The 21,278-nt window shown below is 45.1% G+C and overlaps 1 protein-coding gene across 4 annotated transcripts in view; it reads right to left on the bottom strand.

Annotated features, from left to right (window-relative positions):
* Window positions 1–20,519, bottom strand: part of ARVCF (ARVCF delta catenin family member) — a 190,190-nt gene extending 169,671 nt beyond the window's left edge. For 3 of the 4 annotated variants that reach the window (XM_070951414.1, XM_070951416.1, XM_070951415.1), the window contains exon 1: window positions 20,304–20,519. In XM_070951414.1, the coding sequence (XP_070807515.1) occupies window positions 20,304–20,519 (216 nt within the window). Of the gene's footprint in view, window positions 1–7,642; window positions 7,916–20,303 lie in introns of those variants that run through there. The other variant, XM_070951418.1, reaches the window with a different exon arrangement.
* Between the last annotated feature and the right edge of the window lie 759 nt (window positions 20,520–21,278).

Below are 21,278 nucleotides of genomic sequence, written 5' to 3'. Positions count from 1 at the left end.
GGGTCCTTGGTGCTCTCTGAGTTTGGTTGTTTGCTTGCAAGACCTTTCATTACCCAACTAGGTAACATTATCAGTGCTAGAAAGGAGTGAAATATATGCAGAGAGGAAGAGGAGCACTGTGGGGTCCTCCTTGGTGTTCTCTGAGCTTGGCTGTTTTCTTGCAGACATTACATTAACCCGACTAAGTAACATCATCAGTGCTGGTGATGTTATGTAGTTTGTTGTCTTGCACTGATGAGGTTACCTGGTTAGGTCATGAAACGTCTGCAAGAAAACAGCCAAGCTCAGAGAGCACCAAGAACCCCACAGTGCTCCTTCCACTCTTCTCCTTCTCCTCCATTCCACAAATCCCAATAACTTCTAGCACTGATGATGTTACCTAGTTGGGTAATGAAAGGTCTGAAAGAAAACCCATCAAGCTAAGAGAGCATCAGAAACTCCATAGTCTCCTCCTCCTCCTCTCCACAAGCCCCACTCTCTTCTAGCACTGATGATATTACCTAGTTGGGTAATGAAATATCTTCAAGAAAAAAAAACAAGCTCAGAGAGGACCAGGGACCCCAAAATCCTCCTCCTCCTCCATCATTCCACAAATCCCACTCCCTTCTAGCACTGATAATATTACCTAGTTGGGTAATGAAAGGTCTGAAAGAAAGCCACCGAGCTAAGAGAGCATCAGAAACTCCACAGTCTGTTCCTCCCCCTCTTCCTCCTCCTCCTCCTCCTCCATCATTCCACAAATCCCACTCCTTTCTAGTACTGATTGTTAGGATATGGTTTGAGCCTAACAAGTTGTCCAGGCAATATATGTGTTCTGTGACTTTAATATGAATATGTATTGTGTGACTTTAAAGTCTTACTGCTGATTCATTGTAATGCTGAGTCACGCTGTAATTAGATAATCACTGGTTGTAACCGTATTTAAGAAAGGTACTGTAAAGTATTCAGTTGATGATATGCTACCATTGTGTGTGGAGTTGCTATCATTGTGCTATCATCGTTGGATGGATCTGCTACCATCGTGGTTTGTGAACCAGAGTGAGTTTGTTATTCTAACCAACTACTGTTTGTGTGGTAAGAAGATTTTTGTATCACTGGACTGATTTAACTGGCAAAGACTTGGATTGATTTAAAGACTATGAGATTGTTTAACCAGGACCAGGGACCCCAAAATCCTCCTCCTCCTCCTCCTCCTCTCCTCCGCAAGCCCCACTCACTTCTAGCACCGATGATGTTCCCTAGTTTGGGTAATCTGCGACATCTGCAACCAAGCTCAGAGAGCACCAAGGATCCCTCATTTCAACCCTGAGCTACAAAAATTCCCCCATTATTGGAAGCTGACTTTCCAGACCTTAAGATGCTCATCTCACAGATGGAAACTTGAGCTCGTTCCTGGTGCCCTCCCTTTTTCTCCAAGTTCCATAGTTTTTCCCCCAGACCAGTTTCTGAGACATCGCCCAGATGTCTCTGGGGTGCAATTAGGATTGGTTAACATCTCAATAAGGTTTTTTTTTTTAATTAAATTGTTCCAGGCAGTCTAAAAACAGGGAAGAGTTACTGTTCTGAAACCCAAACGTTCTCAGCTAGGGATGAACAAAATCGCTTTGAGCCTTGAAACGAGAGGCAGGCAGGATGCAGGGTTAACCATGACAAATGAGATGCTATTCATTAACTGGGCTACTTTTTCTTTTTCCAAAAAGAAAAGTCCGTAATAACAAATCAAACATTCCTCTAATGCAAGGGTGTCAAACTCAAGGCCTGGGTGCCCGGAATGGCCCGTGAGGTGCTTAGATCTGGCCTGTGCCCCCCCCCCTGAAAACAGCAAAGGACCAGCCCGCGGTGCCTCTGCCAGTGAAAATGGCGCTCGGGAGGGTCGCATGAGGCCTGCCCGGGCTCCGTTTTTGGCTGCGACGGCCTCTTACAACTCTCTGTCAGCGAAAATGGAGCTCAGGGGGGGCCGCACACAGCCTCCCTGAACTCTGTTTTCATTGGCAGAAGGTTGCAGGAGGCCGTAGTGGCTGAAAACGGAACCCGGGCGGGCCGTGTGCAGCCTCCCCGAACTCACGGTTTTGCTGGCAGAGGGCTGCAGGAGGCTGTCGCAGCTGAAAACGGTGGTGAACTCCCCCCCGGTTCTATCCAGTTCGCTGAACTGGTAGCACCAGCGGCAGGAGACTCCGCCCACTCGCCAAGATGTCATTATGTCCTGCATGCTCCCATTCCCCAACCAGTAGCAAAAGTAAGTGGATTTCACCACTGGGCCATGCCCCCCTGGCCATGCACCCCGCCCCAGTCCCCCAAAGTCAAACACAACCCTGATGCGGCCCTCAATGAAATCGATGTTTGACAGCCCTGCTCTAACGGGTAGAAGTCCAGAAACCAAAATAGATATCACACAGAAGTGGGGATTTACACGACATGTAAGACACACCCAGCGTGGGTAAAACAGAACATTAACACCCAAGCAAGTTAATTAAAAGATTGTAGATACCGTACATCATAAGAAGTACTTCCAAAGGAAAAGATTCAGCAAAAGGGCGAAAGGGAAAAAGAAAGGAAGAAAAAGAGACCGAGAAAAATGAGATCGAAGGCAAGAAGGAAGAGAAAATAGAAGAACAGAAAACAGGAAAAGCAGTGTAAAAAATATGGCTTCTCATTTTCCTCTTGGCAGCTTTACGTAGAATTATAACCAAAACAGAGGTGGGTTTCAGCAGGTTCTGAAGAACCGGTAGCGGAAATTTTGAGTAGTTCGGAGAACCGGTAGTAAAAATTCTGACTGGCCCTGTCCCCCCATCTATTCTCTGCCTCCCGAGTCCCAGCTGATTGGGAGGAAATGGGGATTTTGCAGTATCCTTCCCCTGGATTGGGGAGGGAATGGAGATTTTACAGTATCCTTCCCATGCCATGCCCACCAAGCCAAGCCATGCCCACCAAGCCACGCCCACCGAACCGGTAATAAAGATTTTTGAAACCCATCATTGAACCAAACCTCTCTCTCTCTCTTTTTTTTTTTAAAAAAAATTTGATTTATATGCCGCCCTTCTCCGGAGACTCAGGGCGGCTTACAATGCACTAAGCAATAGCCTTCATACTTTTGTATATTTATACAAAGTCAGCTTATTGCCCCCACAAACCGGCTCCTCACTTTAGCCACCTTAGAAAGGATGGAAGGCTGAGCCAACCTTGAGCCTGGGGAGATTCGAACCTGCAGTAATTGCAGGCAGCTGTTCTTAATAACAGGGTGGTTTAGACCACTGTACTACCAAGGCTCTTAAGACTGGATTATACCGTAACTTCTTTTTTCTCTAAACCCGTTCTTTCTAACCCTCAAAATCGTAAGTCACAAAACCACCTTCATTTTTTTTACATTAAAAAAAAAAAATCCCCCTAAGGAATTTACAGTCATTGATGAAATTCCGTAGTGACCTTTCCTTAATCAAGCAAGTCAGTTTTTCACGGGGGGAAAAAATGTTATTTTTCCGATGTTAACTGTCATTTTGAGAGGTTAATGAACATAAAGGTGAAGTGAAAGTATGGCCTTGACGCACCTGTTACAAGGTGTACTGAATGATTTTGTAGTACAGTAGTCTCAAAAGTGCTTTTTTTTTTTCAAGAGACAACTGGACTTTCTGGTTTTTCTTTGAAGGGGTTTCACTTCTCATCCCCGAAGCTTCTTCAGTTCTGAGGAAGCTTCTTGGATGGAGAAGCGAACGGAAGAAGCTTCTAGGATGAGAAGCGAAACGTCTTCAAAGAAAAACCCGAAAGTCCAGTTGCCTCTTGAAAAAGAAGCACCTTTGGGACAACTACGACCTGGATGGCTGAGAATCTCTAAAGACTTGTAGTGCAGTACTTACAACGTTGGAAGTTACAAAGGAGGACAAACAACTTTTTCACACTTGGAGACCTTCTGACAAGCAAAACCAAGAGGGGGAAGGCAGATTCGCTTAACAACTGTGTTACTAACTTCACAACGGCAGCGATTCATTGAACGACGGTGGCAAGATAGGTCGTAAAACGGAGCAAGAACCATGGACAAGCAAAGTCAATGGGGAATGCCGGATGGTAACCCAATGCGTCGCTAACGGAATCACGGCAGTAATTCACTTAGCAACGGTGGCAGGAAAGGTCGTAAAATGGGGCAAAGCTCACTTAACAAACGTCTCCCTTTTAGCAACAGAAATTTGGGGCTCCATTGTGGTCGTTAAGTTGAGGACTACCTGCGGAGCAAGGATTTCTACCTGTTGTGGCTCTGTTGCCTGAGCCTGGGCTATCGACAGATGCAGACTCTGAGAGTGAGGGAGAGGAGTTGGCAAGGCCTCCCTCTCCAGGACCCTCCTCTCTGGCAATGCCTCCGGAGGACACCGAAGGCTAAGAGATAGGCCCAGAGCCAAGCACGTCCCCGCAGCCACAGGTAGACAGCGACGAAGGAGATAAATGCTGGCTGGATCCTTGGCAGCGGCGCAGGGAGAAGCGTGTGCAGCAGAGGGGAAGGCATGCCAGAGATTAGCTGAGTCACTGGACCACACCCCACAGGGTATAAATGTGGGTGTGATGGCCAGTTCAGTTTGTGACAAGGAAAAACTAGAAATAATCCATGATCTCTGCGTTACTGGACTTCTGCCTGCCTTGTCAGACTGCATTTGGATTAATCCTTGTATTGCTGAAACTTTGTCTGCTTTATTGGAATGCTTGCAGTCTAATCTTTGTTTTGTGTGAGTAAAGTCTGAATTGGCAGCTAGCCACTGGGTTGCTGCCAGCTTTATCTTCAAAGACTTTGTCTGTGGTTTATTAACTCCGGGCCGTCTGTGGGAGTGCATGTGTGGGACGGGGACAGAACACTACCTTAAACTGAATGAGGAAGTCTAATGCTATTTTTTTCAACGGGGTAATAATCCCCCTGTCCTATGTAACGACATATGTAAGGGGACACGGTGGCTCAGTAGCTAAGATGCTGAGCTTGTCGATCGAACGGTCGGCAGTTCAGCGGTTCGAATCCCTAGTGCCGGGTCACGGGGTGAGCTCCCGTGACTTGTCCCAGCTTCTGCCAACCTAGCAGTTTGAAAGCACGTAAAAAAATGCAAGTGGAAAAATAGGGGCCACCTTTGGTGGGAAGGGAACAACGTTCCGTGCACTTTTGGCGTTGAGTCATGCTGGCCACATGACCACGGAGATGTCTTCGGACAGCGCTGGCTCTTCGGCTTTGAAACGGAGATGAGCACCGCCCCCTAGAGTCGGGAACGACTAGCACAGATGTGCGAGGGGAACCTTTACCTTTACCTTTTAAGGAGGATGAATGCAGGTGAATACAATATGTGCGAGGGGAACCTTTCCCTTTTACCCATGTGGGAAAAAAGTGATTTATAACCCTCTCAGATGCCCCCTGATGTTGTTCCATACATTCTCCTAACAGACTTGAAAGCAGGAGTTCCCCCATGCCCTTAAAAGGAAGGCATTAAGAGTTGCAGCCACATGAAGAATTCAGGGTTTGAAAAGGAGGAGAAGAATTAATTGAGTCTCGTGTGTGTGCCCTCCGCAGAGTGAGCAGGAAGCAAATCAGACATCTGCCTTCTCTTCCATGCCTGACAGTCTTTTTTTTTAAAAAAAGGGGAGATCTAACACTCAATCCTGACAAATAAACAGCCATGGAAAAATCACGAGTCCCACATACTTCACACAATAACGCCAGTTTCGGTTTGGGCAGGTTTGGGGGGGGGGGGTTTGGCCAATTCATGGATGCTGACATTTGTGAATATTTGTGTCCTCTTCTTTCCGGAGAAGGGAAATAAATAACCGAAGAATAAAAATCTCTCTTCTGTAACTTCGGATTAGCTGGCTAGGCGGCTCAGTGGCTAAGACGCTGAGCTTGTCGATCAGAAAGGTTGGCAGTTCGAATCCCTAGCATAGGTCTCCTGTGAGAGCAGGGGGTTGAACCAGATGACCTCCAAAGTCCCTTCCAACTCTCTTACTGTTAAGCTGTTTCCACAGCAAGAGACCACTGAATAAGTTTTGGGGTGGGGGGTTTCAAGCAGCGTCGAAAGCATGAAAAGACGTTCAAATTCTGGCCACATCTCCAGGTGGTTCCTTCAGGCCGAAGACGAGAAACAAAAGCAGGCTTCGAAACACGGGTCCAGTTGCAAAAAATGCAAATCCTCCGCCAATTGAATATGTTTTTTTTTCAAAATATATTTGTAGTCCAACAGCAGGATGCTCACTTAACATTCTCAACAAAAAAAAAAAACCACTCCAAACTGGCTATTTATTATTGCTTTTATTTTGGAAGAAACATAATGCGGCATCCTTATCAGTTGTGGAAGGACGAGGAAAGAGATTTCAACAAGGCTGAGGATTACCTTGTTTTCCTGCCCCCGTGGCAGTATTTCCATGCTCATACATATCTAAAAGGCCACCTTTTGATCCCGTTTGGAAAGCTGACATACATTCAAAATGCAAAGAAAGCATCTGCATTGAATTGATGCAACCCACAAAGAAAAAAGAAACTCCTTAAGTTGCGCCTAGCCTGCCAAGATTTTTTTTTGAGCCCTAAATATATATATTTACATATATCATGCATCACTAATTTTTTCATCCTAGTGTTCACGACAAACTCTTGAACAAACTCACAACGAACTAACCCAGATTTCCACATGATCAGGGTGCAACTTTGTCCCCCCCACCACCACTTCCTTCGCCTTTTGGGATTTTATTCCTTTCCCAAAAAATGCACAAATGAAAGGTTGAAACCTCAAATCCACCATTCCAGCAGGCCTTGATCGGTCTCATCCAGACAATTCGGCGAGTTTTCTGAACTTATAATATTGGGGAGTTTCTTCAAGAGACGGGGAGTTCATACTGGAGTTATTGCACGAGCAAAAAAAAAGTTGGCTGCCGACAAGTGTTTTATTCTCTAAGCGCTTATTTGAAAATTGCAGAGAAAGGCAAGGGAAGAGGGGATGGGTGGGAAATCTATTTAAACAAGTGCCCAATCCAAGTAGTAAGGCAGATTTTCACATATATCTTTTTTTAAAAGAAAGCATTCATTCATTCATTCATTCACCTGCTCTATAGATAACTTGGCAACGACTTCCATCAACAATCTCTTTTTTTTTTTTCTGTTCTTTTCAATAGATGCAACCCAAACACCGCAAAACACATTTGAGGGAAATTCTCACTTTCAAACTGCTGAAGGGGAAAAAACAAGAGCGCCCTAAATTAACCAGGCAGTCCTAAAAGGTTAAAAGAAAAAAGGAAACTGCTTCCCTTCTCCCAATGTTTCAACTGTTCACACAAACAAGAGGGAGTGGGAAGGGAAATCCACAACCGATAAGGTATAAAAAAAACCTCTCCCATCTTCCCGAAAAAGCTGTCGGTAAAAAGCCCCCATTAAGAATTCCTTTTTACTTCTCCCTTCCGGAAAGGGGGTAGAAAATTTTTCTCTTCTCCATCTCTCTTATGTTCTTTCCAACTCCTCCCTCTTGTGTGTGTCTCATTCACCCACTCTTCCCCATTCAACCTTTCCCGCCCTCACGCCCACATCACCCACTGGGCATTTTTTAAAAAAAATCATGCCAGGCATCCCCCCCAAAAAAAGAAGAAAAAGAATCGAAACCACCCAAAAGACGGGGGTACCACCGCTCGGTCCACTAACCTGTTTGAGTTCGGCAGGCATGGATGCAATCTGGGGAGGATGGAGATAGTAGGGGTATCCTTCGGTAGTGGTTGGTGGGTTTTTTTTTTTTGCAATAAATAAATAAATAAGCCCTCCGCCACCGCCCCTTTTAAAGTCCTCCCTCCCTCCTCCCCAATGAATTCAGTTTGTAGTTGCAGGGTCTTAGGGGAGAAATGTTGGGGGGAAGAGAGGAAGGGAGAGGAGAGGGGAGGGTCAGCCCCGGGGAGAAAAGCTGAGTGCTTTGACAATCTCAGCTTCTCACTGCCTGCCTCTCTCTGTGTTTGTAGCGGAGAGAGAGGGAGGGAGGGAGGACCAATCGGAAGAGAAGGCAGGGGAGGGGGAGGAGAAGGAGAAGAAGAGGAGGAGGAGGAGGAGGAGGGTAGGGGGGTCCTTTTCTTTGGCTGCCCCTGCCTTGCTTTGTGCCAGAGGCGGGCCCCCGTTGTGTGATTGTTGCAGGCCAGGGGTCCTGGCCTTCCGGACGGGACCGAGGAGGAGGAGGATGTAGGGATTGAGTAAAGTCCTGCCTATTTGCAAGGGGGGAGGGTGAGGAGCTGCCCCAAACTGACAGGCGCAGCTGGTGGCTTGCAAACTAGCCTTCCAGCCAATGCCAGCCCAGTCAGAGGTAGCCGTGGCACTCTGGGCAGGACAGCAGAAAAAGCCGAAACGAGCCTAAATCTTATCTTTTCTCTCTCTCTCTCTCTCTCTCTCTCTCTCTCTCTTCTGGTTTTCATGAGAGTAGGACCAGCTGAGGATGGGAATGGAAAGCTTTTTGCAAGCTCTGAAACTTTCTTGTTTTGTTTCTCCACGTTGTGAAACGGAAGTCCAAGTTTCGCCCATGATTAAAAGGCGGTTTATTTTATTTTATTTGTAGCCCCACTTGATTTCAGTGTTGTTGTTTTTTACAACTAGCTCAAGGCGCTGAACACAACTTCCTACTGCTACTTTAACCTGCAACAACAGCCCTGTGACGTGGGTTGGGGGGGGGGGGAGAGAGAGAGAGAGAGAGAGAGAGAGAGAGAGAGAGAGAGAGAGAGAGAGAGAGAGAGAGGAGCGGGGGAATAATCAGCTGTATTTACAGCTGGGGCTCCTCTATCCGACTTTGCAAAAACAATCCCCCAATATTTGCTGTCATCTTTCCCTACTAATTTCCGAATGGCAGATCGTGACTGATTATCAGGAAATACGAAGATGATACGTAGGGCTGATAGCAGGGGTGAAAATTATGCTACCGGTTCAGACAAACCGGTAGTAATAAAAGCTACCAGTTCAAGCGAACCGGTAGTTTAAAAAAATGCTACCCGCGCAGCACAGCTGATAGTCAAAAAAGTTTCTGACAATCAGCTGCTCTGCGCGATTTATGTTTGCTAGAAACCAGGAAATCACGTGGCACAGCATTTGGCGCGCACTGCGATGCGCGCGCGCAGCAAACCAGTAGCAGACCTCGAAGAATTTCACCCCTGGCTGATAGAGACGAAAGATTCCCTTCCCAAGGGGCTTTTAAGTAAAAACTATGTTTTCCTCCAGTTTTTCTACAACTGAAAATTTTTAAGTGAAACTAAAGTATTTTTTTTTATTGAAAAAGTTTTACAATTACATTTTCTCCCCAGTTTCCACCCCCCCAACCCTCCCTAACCTCCCTAACCCTCCCTAGCCCCTCCTAGCCCACCCCTCTCCCCTGGACTTCCACAGAATATAATCCAAATCAAAATCCCCTTTTTATAAAACTTAACCCCTCCACCCCCTATATATTTTTCACATCTTTACCAAATTCAAATATTCTATCTCTGTATAATACTCTCAGTTAAAAACTATCTGATATTTCCTAGTTTGATATTTATTCTGCACATAATCTATCCACTTTTTCCACTCCCATACATAAGTCTCTTGTGAGCAATCTTTTAAATATGCTGAAATCTTCGCCATCTCTGCAAAGCTGGCCATCTTCAAAGTCCATTCATCAATAGTAGGCATAGCTTCATTTTTCTAATATTGACCTATCAGTAATCTCGCTGCAGTTATCATATACAATATCAACTTTGTTTCACCCAATGTAAAACCCTTAACTATACCCAATAAAAACAATTGTGGAGAAAACTGAATTTTTTTCTTCAAAACATTCTGCATGACCCACCAAATTTTTATCCAAAAAGCCTTCACTTTCTTGCAAGTCCACCACACATGATAATATGTAGCATCTAGGCAATCACATCTCCAGCACTTTGGTTGAACATTAGGGTACATGCACGACAATTTCTTAGGATCTAAATGCCATCTATAAAACATTTTATAAAAATTTTCCCTCAAATTCTGCGACTGTGTAAATTTAACATTCTGGACCCATATTTTTTCCCATGTTTCCAACATCACTGGTTCAGACAAACCGGTAGTAATAAAAGCTACCAGTTCAAGCGAACCGGTAGTTTAAAAAAATGCTACTGCGCAGCACAGCTGATAGTCAAAAAAGTTTCTGACAATCAGCTGCTCTGCGCGATTTATGTTTGCTAGAAACCAGGAAATCGCGTGGCACAGCATTTGGCGCGCACTGCGATGCGCGCGCGCAGCAAACCAGTAGCAGACCTCGAAGAATTTCACCACTGGCTGATAGAGACGAAAGATTCCCTTCCCAAGGGGCTTTTAAGTAAAAACTATGTTTTCCTCCAGTTTTTCTACAACCGAAAACTTTTAAGTGAAACTAAAGTATTAAAGGAATGCACAGCTCTGGGTGTATTAACTTCTCTGTTTCCTGAATTCTATAATGCGCCGGGATAGCTTCCAGAAAATTGGATTCGGGTCCTTAGCTGGTTACTTCTTCGGATGCAATCTATTAGATGCTTTTGCTTAACTTTAAAAGCCGCGCCTGCTTAATTGATTTTTATGAAGTTTTTAATTACTGTTAGTGCAAGTTCTTGTAACAATTGCAAGGACCGATGCTTTAGGAAGGGAAGGCGGCTGTCTCGGATTCAACGACGCAAAGCCTGCTACAAAACCACACCTCGCCCACTAAAGCAAAGTTTTTCTTTTTTAGCCTTATAGATAGTCCTCGGCTCATGACTATCATCAGGACCAGAATGTCCATTTTTTTAAGCAAGGCGGTTGTTAAGTGAGTCACGGCTGATTTTACGACCTTTTTTCCTGCCCTGGTTGTTAAGCAAATGACTGTCATTTAAGGGAGTCACATGGTTGTTACATGAATCCGGCTTTCCCCATTGACTTTGTTTGCCAGAAGAGAGCTGGGAGGGTCAGGAATAGGAATAGGAATAGGAATAGGAATAGGAATAGGAATAGGAATAGGAATAGGAATAGGAATAGGAATAGGAATAGGAATAGGAATAGGGAGAGGAGAGGAGAGGAGAGGAGAGGAGAGGAGAGGAGAGGAGAGCAGAGCAGAGCAGAGCAGAGCAGAGCAGAGCAGAGCAGAGCAGAGCTGGGTTGGGTTGGGTAGGGTAGGGTAGGGTAGAATAGAGTGGAATAGGAATAAGAGAGGAGAGTTGAGTTGGGTAGGTTAGGGTAGGGTAGAATAGGAATAGGAATAGGAATAGGAATAGGAATAGGAATAGGAATAGGAATAGGAATAGGAATAGGAATAGGAATAGGAATAGGAATAGGAATAGGAATAGGAGAGGAGAGGAGAGTACAGTTGGGTTGGGTTGGGTTGGGTAGGGTAGGGTAGGGTAGGGTAGGGTAGAATAGAGTGCAATAGGAATATGAATAGGAGAGGAGAGGAGAGGAGAAAGGGAAGAGAAATAAAAGCAAGTAGAGAATACAAGAGAAGAGAAATTGAAGAGAAGAGAATAAAGAAGAGAAAAGAGAATGGAGAATAGAACAAAATAGAGAAGAGGAGGGGAGGGGAGGGAAGAGAAGAGATGGGGAGGGAAGAGACAGGGAAGGGAGAGAAGAGACGGGGAGGGAAGAGACAGGGAGGGAAGGGAAGAGGAGGGGAGGGGAGGGGAGAGAAGGAAAAGGAAGAGAAGAGAAGAGAAGGGAAGGGAAGGGAAGGGAAGGGAAGGGAAGGGAAGGGAAGGGAAGGGAAGGGAAGGGAAAAGAAGGAGGGAAGAGACGGGGAGGGGAGGGGAGGAAAGGGAAGGGAAGGAGAAGGAAGGAAAAGATGGGGAGGGGAAGGGAAGGGAAGGGGAAGGGAAAGGAAGAGAAGAGAAGAGAAGAGAAGAGAAGAGAAGAGAAGAGAAGAGAAGAGAAGAGAACAGAACAGAACAGAACAGAACAGAACAGAACAGAACAGAACAGAACAGAACAGAATATAGACTAGACTAGACTAGACTAGACTAGACTAGACTAGACTAGACTAGGATAAAATAAGGCTGAAAGTCACAGCCTTTTATCAGTGCTGATAAAACAGTCACTAAATGAAGGGCTGTAAATTGAGGACTATCTGTACTGGCTTTGTCTGATTATATGCAATATTTATTTATATACTTGCTTATACATGCTATTTATAGACCTCCCTTTACGCAACTGTACAGGTAGTCCTCGGCTTTATGATCACAACTGAGCCCAACGTTTCTGTTGCTGAGCGAAACATTTGTTAACTGAATTTTGCCCCATTTTACAACCTTTTCTTTCCATCGTTTTTAAATAAATCACTGCAGTTGTTAAGTTAGTATCATGATTGTTAAGAGAATCTGGCTTCTCTGTTGATTCGGCTTGTAGGAAGGTCGCAAAAGGGGATCACGTGACCCAGGGGGACACTGCAACGGTCATAAGTATGAGTCAACTGCCAAGCGTCCGAATTTTAATCACGTGACCATGGTCACAAACAAAAACCGGGCCTAAGTCACTTTTTCCAGTGTCGTTGTAACTTTAAACGGTCACTGTTGTACCGGTAGTCCTTGACCTTCAGCAGTTCATTTCTTGACTGTTCAGAGTTCCAACAGCACTGAGAAAGTGACTTATGACCGTTTTTCACACTTATGACCACTGCAGCATCCCCGTGGTCATGTGATCAAAATTCAGACGCATGGCCATAAATCTGACTCAGATTTATGACGGTTGCAGTGTCCTGAGAGGGAGGGTGGGTATCATGTGATTCCCCCTTTTGCAACCTTTTGACCAGGAAAATCAGCCAGATTCATTTAACACCCATGTTACTAAACTGCAGTAATTCACTTAACACCCATGACAAGAAACGTCACAAAACAGGGCAAAACTCACTTAAACACAGGACGTACACATCTATCTATCTATCTATCTATCTATCTATCTATCTATCTATCTATCTATCTATCTATCTATAAATGGCTGTGTGTATGTTCCAGCATAACTCTGGAATGCCTTGAGCACTCAAAAGAAATACTGTGGAGGTAAGACACCCCTAACACCTCTCGGGGTGTGTGTGTGGGTGTGTGTGCATGTCTGTCTGCGTGGGTATGTTCCAGCATAACTCTGGAACACCTGGGCCGCTGAAATGAAAAGGAATGAATTATATCTATAGTGTCAAATCACAGTACTTTTGACAGTGATAGTGTGCACTTTGGATTCAAGTTCTGTTAAGATACAGCCTGTTGTGCCTTAAAATGGCTTCTACTGTACAGCACAGTGGACATGCCATGGAATCGGCTTCACAGTACTCCACAAGGGGGCTCCCTCTGGTAAGGGGGATTGGTTCTTAAAAAAAAAAAAAGATTGGGATACATAAATACCCAGGCAATGCCGGGTTATCAGCTAGTAGGAAATAAAACAGCAGAATGAAACAAAGCAGATCATTTGATTAATTTTCCAAATCTTCCCCACATCACCACCACCCTATAACTTGAAATTAAAAATATATTATTAAGAGATGATAGTATCATTGTCAATGCCAAGGGAAATTAAAAATATCTCCTTTGGCAAAAAAGCCCAACAACAATGATTACTCTGGGTAGCTGGATTTGGGAAAGATATTCTGTAGCTGAAGGACCATTATCAAAGATTTATTATATTAATCATTTAAAACTCCGACTCCACCACAGAAACGTCTCTAAATCAGGGAACGTCCTGCGGGATAAACATTGATAAATATAAGAAAATCCAGCAAGTACAAATTGCATTAAGAAAATGCCTCTCTTCTAGCAATTATTAGCCAACATTTTAAGCCATCTTTGGTTACACATTCAACCAAGGAGGTACAGAGATTGGAGGTATCTACTTCAAAGTGGAAAAAAAAATAGCATGAAATTCATGTTGGAAATCTTATGTCATAGTTTATCAAGTGTGCTAGGATCATGAATCAAAGTTCTTGGTTTGAAACCAACGGGGTTTCAAACAGGGGACAACTAAGATAGATTAGATGGATGGATGGATGGATGGATGGATGGATGGATGGATGGATGGATGGATAATATGAAGGGAAGGAGGGAGGGAGGGAGAAAGAGAGATGATATGGATGGATAATATTATTATTATTATTATTATTATTATTATTATTATTATTATTATTATTATTATTATTATTATTTTATTTCTATACCGCCCTTCTCCTGAAGGACTCAGGGCGGTGTACAGCCAATTTAAAAACACAAGACACAACAATAATTAAAAATTAAAATAATTAAATAGATTTGGCCGATTTAAAACCCCAAAAATTAAAATACCCCAATTTAAAATTATTATATTGACAGCCCTGCCTGGCGGAACAACAGGGTCTTCAGTGCGCAGCGGAACACCCGGAGGTCGGAGATCTTACGTATTTCCGGGGGCAGTTCATTCCACAGGGTTGGAGCTCCCACAGAGAAGGCCCTCCCCCTGGGTGTCGCCAGCCGACACAACTTGGCTGATGGCACCCTGAGGAGACCCTCTCTGTGGGAACGGACTGGTCGGTGGGAGGCTATTGGTGGCATGGATGGATGGATGGATGGATAGATGGATAGATAGATAGATGATAGAGATGGAGGGAGGGGGAGAGAGAGATGATATGGATGGATGGATGGATGGATGGATGGATGGATGGATAGATAGATTATAGAGATGGAGAGGGAGGGAGGGAGAGAGAGAAAGATAGATGGGTAGATAGATAGATAGATAGATAGATAGATAGATAGATAGATAGATGTTTTCTGAGGTTTTCGCGGGTGTTTGTATGTAGGTCTTTGGTTAATCGGGTTTTCTCCCGCGTAAAATTGGAAGGGTCTTGGCGACGTTTCGACGAAGTCTCATTCGTCATCTTCAGGTTGGTGTTTCACGAAGCCAAAAACGCGGGAGAAAACCCGATTAACCAAAGACATAGATAGGTAGGTAGGTAGGTAGGTAGGTAGGTAGGTAGGTAGGTAGATAGATAGATAGATAGATAGATAGATAGATAGATAGATAGATAGAGATGGAGGGAGGGCGCGGGAGGGAGAGAGAGAGAGAAATGGATGGATGGATGGATAGATAGAGAGAGAGAGAGAGATGGAGGGAGGGAGAGAGAGAGAGAAGAGAGATAGATGGATGATATGGATGGATGGATATGGAAGGATAGATAGATAGATAGATAGATAGATAGATAGATAGATAGATAAATAGATAGATAGATAGATAGATAGATAGATAGATAGATACATACATACATACATACATACATACATACATACATACATACATAGATGATATGGATGGATGGACGGACGGACAGACAGACAGAGATACAGATACATATCTATCATTATCTATATCTATCTATATCTATCTATATCTATCTATATCTATATCTATCTATATCTATCTATCTATCTATCTATCTATCTATCTATCTATCTATCTATCTATCTATCTATCTATCTATCTATCTAGATCTATTTCCTAGCTCCAAGGTCAGATTTTTAGAGTTTTTAAAAAAGATGTAACAGATGTCCAGGGTGACACATAGCCATTAGCATTTTGATCCACGGCTACCCAGAATCTGCTGGGTGTGTGAAACGGAGTTTGTTTAGCCTAAGTAAACACCGACGGCTTGTTAAAATTCAGGTCTTTTGCTTAGCTTGAGGAAGATTCAGGTCACTCTGCTTGCTGGTGGAACAGAAATCAATATATTGCGGACTTCCCTTTCGCTCACACATACACACCCACACACCCAAAAAAAGCACACACAAAAATATAAAAATCCATTGCAAACTCAGCTACCTTTCGAGCATAACATTTCTCAACAGATGGAGAAAATAGATTTATAACTAGCCGAGAAGGAATAATAAATACAGAGAGATTATTTTTTTTTCCCCAGGAAGACCAGTATATTAGGTTAATTCCGAAGCTGGAGACAATGAAATTTGATTTGGCCTGCTTCAATTTCCATTTCCTAAAGCAATGACTCCATATGCCTGAAGCGAAGAAAAAAATTACACGACTCTTTACGATATTTACACACTGCACTCTATCGGGAATTTGCGGGGAGGTTTAACAACACAGGTAGAGTAATTTAAACAAGAGATAAGAGCTTTGTTACAAAACCAGAAAAGGATGGGAAAACAGCGTGATACATTAACCAGCAAGGCTTAGTTTGAAAAAGCTAAAGGAGAAATTAATTCTTTGCAATGAAATGTTGCAGAGAATACCGTGTTTCCCCGAAAATAAGACCCTGTCTTATATTTTTTTGAACCCTGAAATAAGCGCTTGGCCTTATTGCCATGCGCTCAAAAGCCCAATTGGGCTTATTATCAGGGGATGACTTATTTTGGGGAAAGCAGGATAGATAGATAGATAGATAGATAGATAGATAGATAGATAGATAGATAGATAGATAGATGGATGGATGGATGGATGGATGGATGGATGGATGGATGGATGGATGGATGATAGGTACATATAGATAGATGGATAGATGGATAGATGGATAGATGGATGGATGATAGGTACATAGATAGATAGATAGATAGATAGATAGATAGATAGATAGATAGATATAGATAGATATAGATAGATAGATAGATAGATAGATAGATAGATAGATAGATAGATAGATATGGATGGATGGATGGATGGATGGATGGATGGATGGATGGATGGATGATAGGTACATAGAGATAGATAGATAGATAGATAGATAGATAGATAGATAGATAGATAGATAGATAGATAGATTACGTGTTTCCCCAAAAATAAGACCCTGTCTTATATTTTTTTGAACCCTGAATTAAGCGCTGGGCCTTATTGCCATGTGCTCAAAAGCCCAATTGGGCTTATTATCAGAGAATGTCTTATTTTGGGGGAAACAGGCTAGTAGGAGCAGCAGCCATATAAAGGAGCAAAATCAAGAAATTGTTCCACCTTAGCGTACTTCCTCTAATAAGGGGATATGAAGACGTGTCTCACCTGAACATCTCAAGAGACAGACAAGTGGATTACTAGGCAGTTTCTCCTCCCCCCGTCCCCTCCTCCCCATCCTTAGGGACCTTCAGATGTATTGGAAATTCTTGAAATTGTGCAGGCACCAAATGGCAAAAAGACTGCTATAAAAATAGCGCTCCCTTGTAGAAGACATAGAAGTGGGTCATTTTAATGGCACGCTAGCTGGGCAACCATGCTCTGGAACAGAGGTGTCACAACTCAAGGCCTGGGGGCCGGATCCAGCCAGAGGTGGGATTCACTTACCTTCCCTACCGATTCACAAATATGAGCGTGCCCATGCGCTCACTTCAGTCGCAAGCACCGCCTTGTGCATTATGTCTGGGTGGGTGGGCAGAGCCTCCCACAGTCGCCACTACCGGTTTGCTCAAACCGGACAGAACCGGCTGAATCCCAACACTGGATCCAGCCCACGGGGTGCTTAGATCTGGCCCACGGGGCCACCCTGGAAACAGCAAAGGACTGGCCCACGGTGCCTCTGCCAGGAAAAACAGAGCTCGAGAGGGCTGCACATGGCCTTCTGTTTTCGCTGGCAGAGGGTTGCAGGAGGCCGTCGCAGCTGAAAACGGAGCTCAGGAGACTGTTTTCGCTGGCAGAGTGCTCGGGCTGCCACAGGCGCCCCTGACACGAGTGACATCAAGCCGGCCACACCAGTGCTGGGTTGCCCCCGGTTCAGACCGGTTCTATAGAACCGGTAGTAAGACTGGAGGGGGACTCCGCCCACCAACCCCGACATCATCAGAATGCTTCTGTGCATGCGCAGAAGAGCGCACACGGCCCTGTTGCGAACTGGTAGCAATGGTAAGTAGAACCCACCCCTGGGCCACACTCACCCTGTCCACACCCCCACGCCCCCCCACGGTCAAACACAATCCCAGTGAAATAGAGTTTTCCCCCCCCCGCTCTGGAACAACCAACCATTCCTTATTGTCAGTTTTTATCGATACATTCTTCCCCAGATCAGTGGTGGGGTGCCCCCGGTAGTAAAACCGGCGGGAGGCTCCGCGCACTGACACAGATGTCATCATAGATGATCTTCGCAGGCGGGCGGGCGCAAGCAAAGTGAGCAGGCGCACGCCAGCGTGATGTGAACCGGTAGTAAAAGTAAGTAGAACCCCTGCCCCAGATGTGTTGCGTTCACAACCCCCACCATCTACAGATAATAGAAATGAAAGCCTGCTTAGGATCATCAATTCCGGTGATTGTTGCTAGAATCCCCATGTTCTGTCCCCTCCCACGAGTGGCCTTGCAGAGGCTCAAATAGCACGGCAGTAACAAATGCAGGCTAGAGAGACTGAAGCTGGCCCTTTAATAAATAGTTCTCTTCCAAAGCGTATATCAGTCCAACAATTACCAATTACCAATGTTCCAAAGGTCTTGGCAGACAGCCAGCAGGCTAATGCAGGAATGCAGACTCTTGTCAAAAAAACTTCCAAACTAACAGTTGTAAATCCACTGCATCCAAAACGCCAACAAATTGTTCACCAAGCCTTTCCAGCCCAGTCACACCCCTTTTATACTTTGTAGGGTGTGGCCCTACGTCTCCTGACTACACCTCTTGGGACATGGCAATAGCTGTTCTCTACGACGTCTCCTACGTCTCTCTCTTGCATCCAATAAGGGCTCCCCCTCATCGTTACCGGCCTGTTTCCTCCTCAATTTGGCTGGGGTCCAGAGGCACGTCAGCAACTATCAGTTCTTGCTGACTCACCAGTGAAGACGGCCCCTCCGGCACATAGCTCGTGACAGCTTCCTCCTCCTCCATATCATCCTCCGACTCAGCATGCGAAGATAAATGAGCCTCCGGGGCCGGGGTCACAACACCCCAGTACCAGTATTAACATACATGTTATTAATGAAAATACTCCATAAACAAGTCCATTCTCTGGAACATGGACTGCGCTCAGGTAGCCATCAAGATAATGCATAAGACAGTCATAAATATGTAACTATACTACTCGATTTTGGTTGAGTATCAGCATTTTGGGTCAAGCTCCATTTCTCTTCTAGCAAACCGAAGGTGTGAATCAACAAACCACTCCTGTTCGCTCTGGACCTCATCATCTGTGGAAGTCCTCAGTGTTCTCAGAGCTTGATGGTTTTCTCATAGACGTTTCATGACCCAACTAGGTAACAACATCAGTGCTAGCAGGAAGTGGGGTTTTCTTCCGATGATGTGACCTATTTGGTAATGGACCTGCTGCAAGAAAACCCCCAAGCTCAGAGAGCACCAAGGTCCTCGTTCAAACCTGAGCTACGAATATTCTCTTCTATGGGTAGCTGGTCATCTTCCAAACCTTGTAACCAAGCCATCTTTGCCACCTTCCCATCTAAAATCCAAGGAAGCGGTGACCATTCTGTGCTCATTTTATTCGCTCACATGATTAAAATGATGGGAATTGCAGAGTGGTACCGGTGGCCTAGAGGCGGAGTTCTCGCCCCACAATCAGGAGGCTGTGAGTTCAATCCTAGGTAGAGGCCGATATTTCTCTCTCTCTGGGCACGATGAGAATATAATCTGCTGAACAAAGCTCCGCACTGACAACAGGAAGGCATCCGGCCATTAAAATGCTCTACTAACTCCATTCAGTTGCCCAGACTGTCAGCGTTCCAGAAAAAAACCCCAACTCCAAGTAAAAACTTTGAAGCAAACATTTTTCAAAGTTCTATTTACTAGAATAGGTAAACTGGCACATCTGGGAAAACCCGAATCTGAGAGGTCCGGGTTTTCCCTCAATGAATCAAACCCCCCCAAAACCATCCCCTCACTCCTCAGTCGATCACATGCTCCAATCACCCTCCGTCCCATCTCGAGACATCACTCCGATCACTCCTTCTCCAGATGCAGGATCGGCCTGACCTTGACCGACAGGAAGAGTGCTATTATGTCTAAAGACCACCCCTCTACTAAATCCCCCCTCCTACTTTCCCACACATGAGAGGGATTATGGGGTCGTTAAATGAAGATGATGATGATTGTCTGCAGCATCCTTGTTTTCCCATCTATCCTCAAGGAGGCTCAAAGGGGCCAGCTAGAAAAATCTGAAAGAAATTTCCAGATATTTCTCTCTCTCTGGGCACGATGAGAATATATCTGCTGAACAAAACTCTGTATTGGTAACAGGAAAGGCATCCGGCCATTAAAACGCTCTGCTAGCTCCATTCAGTTGCCCAGACTCATTAAATGCTGATGCTGATGCAAATGATGGAAAGAAAAAACAACTCTTTGGGTGACACATGGGGAAAGACGACACCGTTTTTAACGATTCACAGATATGCAAATCTGGCATTATGCGGGGGGGTCAAAGGAGAAGAAGGGCAGGCCCTTTACCTGCAGAACCAGCTGCTGCCAAGCAGTCGCTAGGGGCTGCCCACTGCCAATGTTGCAGACGTTTATGCGATCCGAGGGCTGGTTGGCCCGCTCGAGTTGCAGGGAGACATTGCGGCGTTCCTCTTCCAGCGCTCGGGTGAGACGCTCAAAGCGAGCCTCTTGCTCCTTCACAGAGGCCAAGATGCTCGCGGCGGATCGGATATCATAGTCATCCATGGTTGGGCTCAAAAGGTCTGGCTTGGTCACTGATAGGGCAAAGGACAAAAATTAGGCTGACACGGGTCAGGAGTAAAAGGGAGATCGGCAGTGTCCAACCTTGGCAACCTTGTGGACTTCACGTTCTGACCCAGCTCCCCAAACACGACAAACCCTTTGAAGTTAACTCAAAGATTCCTTTATTAGGAGCGCCGGCAGCCCCGGCAAAAAGTTTCTCTCTCACTGCAGGCTAATAAGTCTGTCCAGCAAGGAGATGAATAGTTGTCTGTCACATCTATTCATCTCCGTCCCCTGCCTTTTATCCCCAGAGCTAGAGTGGGACTTCGCTAGCAGCGGTGGCTCTTCCGTCCCGAGGACCGGCTCATAGATTTCCACTGCTCTCCTCTCCTCTGCCTTTTGCCCGTCTGCGTGTCAGGCACTGGACCCAGCTGTTCCTCCTTTTCCTCATCAGCCACCTCCAGACCTGGGGGCTGTTGACTCTCCATCTGAGAGCTGACGGGACAGCCCAGGTTCCCCTCTGTCTCTCTCTCTCTCTCTCTGACAGCTCCATTCGCTCTTCCCCCTCAGTGCTCTCAGGTTGCCTTGATGCTGACCCTGACTCCCACTCCTCCTCCTCCTCCTCTGCTTCGGCTGCTGGAGGGGCCGGTGGCCAACAGCCACAACACTTCAACTCAACTTACAACCATTTTTTTAGTGACCATTCAAAGTTTACAACGGCACTGGAAAAAAAGGCCTTAGGGACTGTTTTTCACACTTATG

The sequence above is a fragment of the Pituophis catenifer genome, unplaced genomic scaffold (genome assembly GCF_029215685.1).
Source record: "Pituophis catenifer annectens isolate HBS135680 unplaced genomic scaffold, rPitCat1.0.hap2 SCAF_10, whole genome shotgun sequence".
Taxonomy (NCBI): Eukaryota; Metazoa; Chordata; class Lepidosauria; order Squamata; family Colubridae; genus Pituophis; species Pituophis catenifer.
The sequence above is the reverse complement of the archived record's forward strand: the minus strand, read 5'-3'. Positions and strand labels throughout refer to the sequence as shown.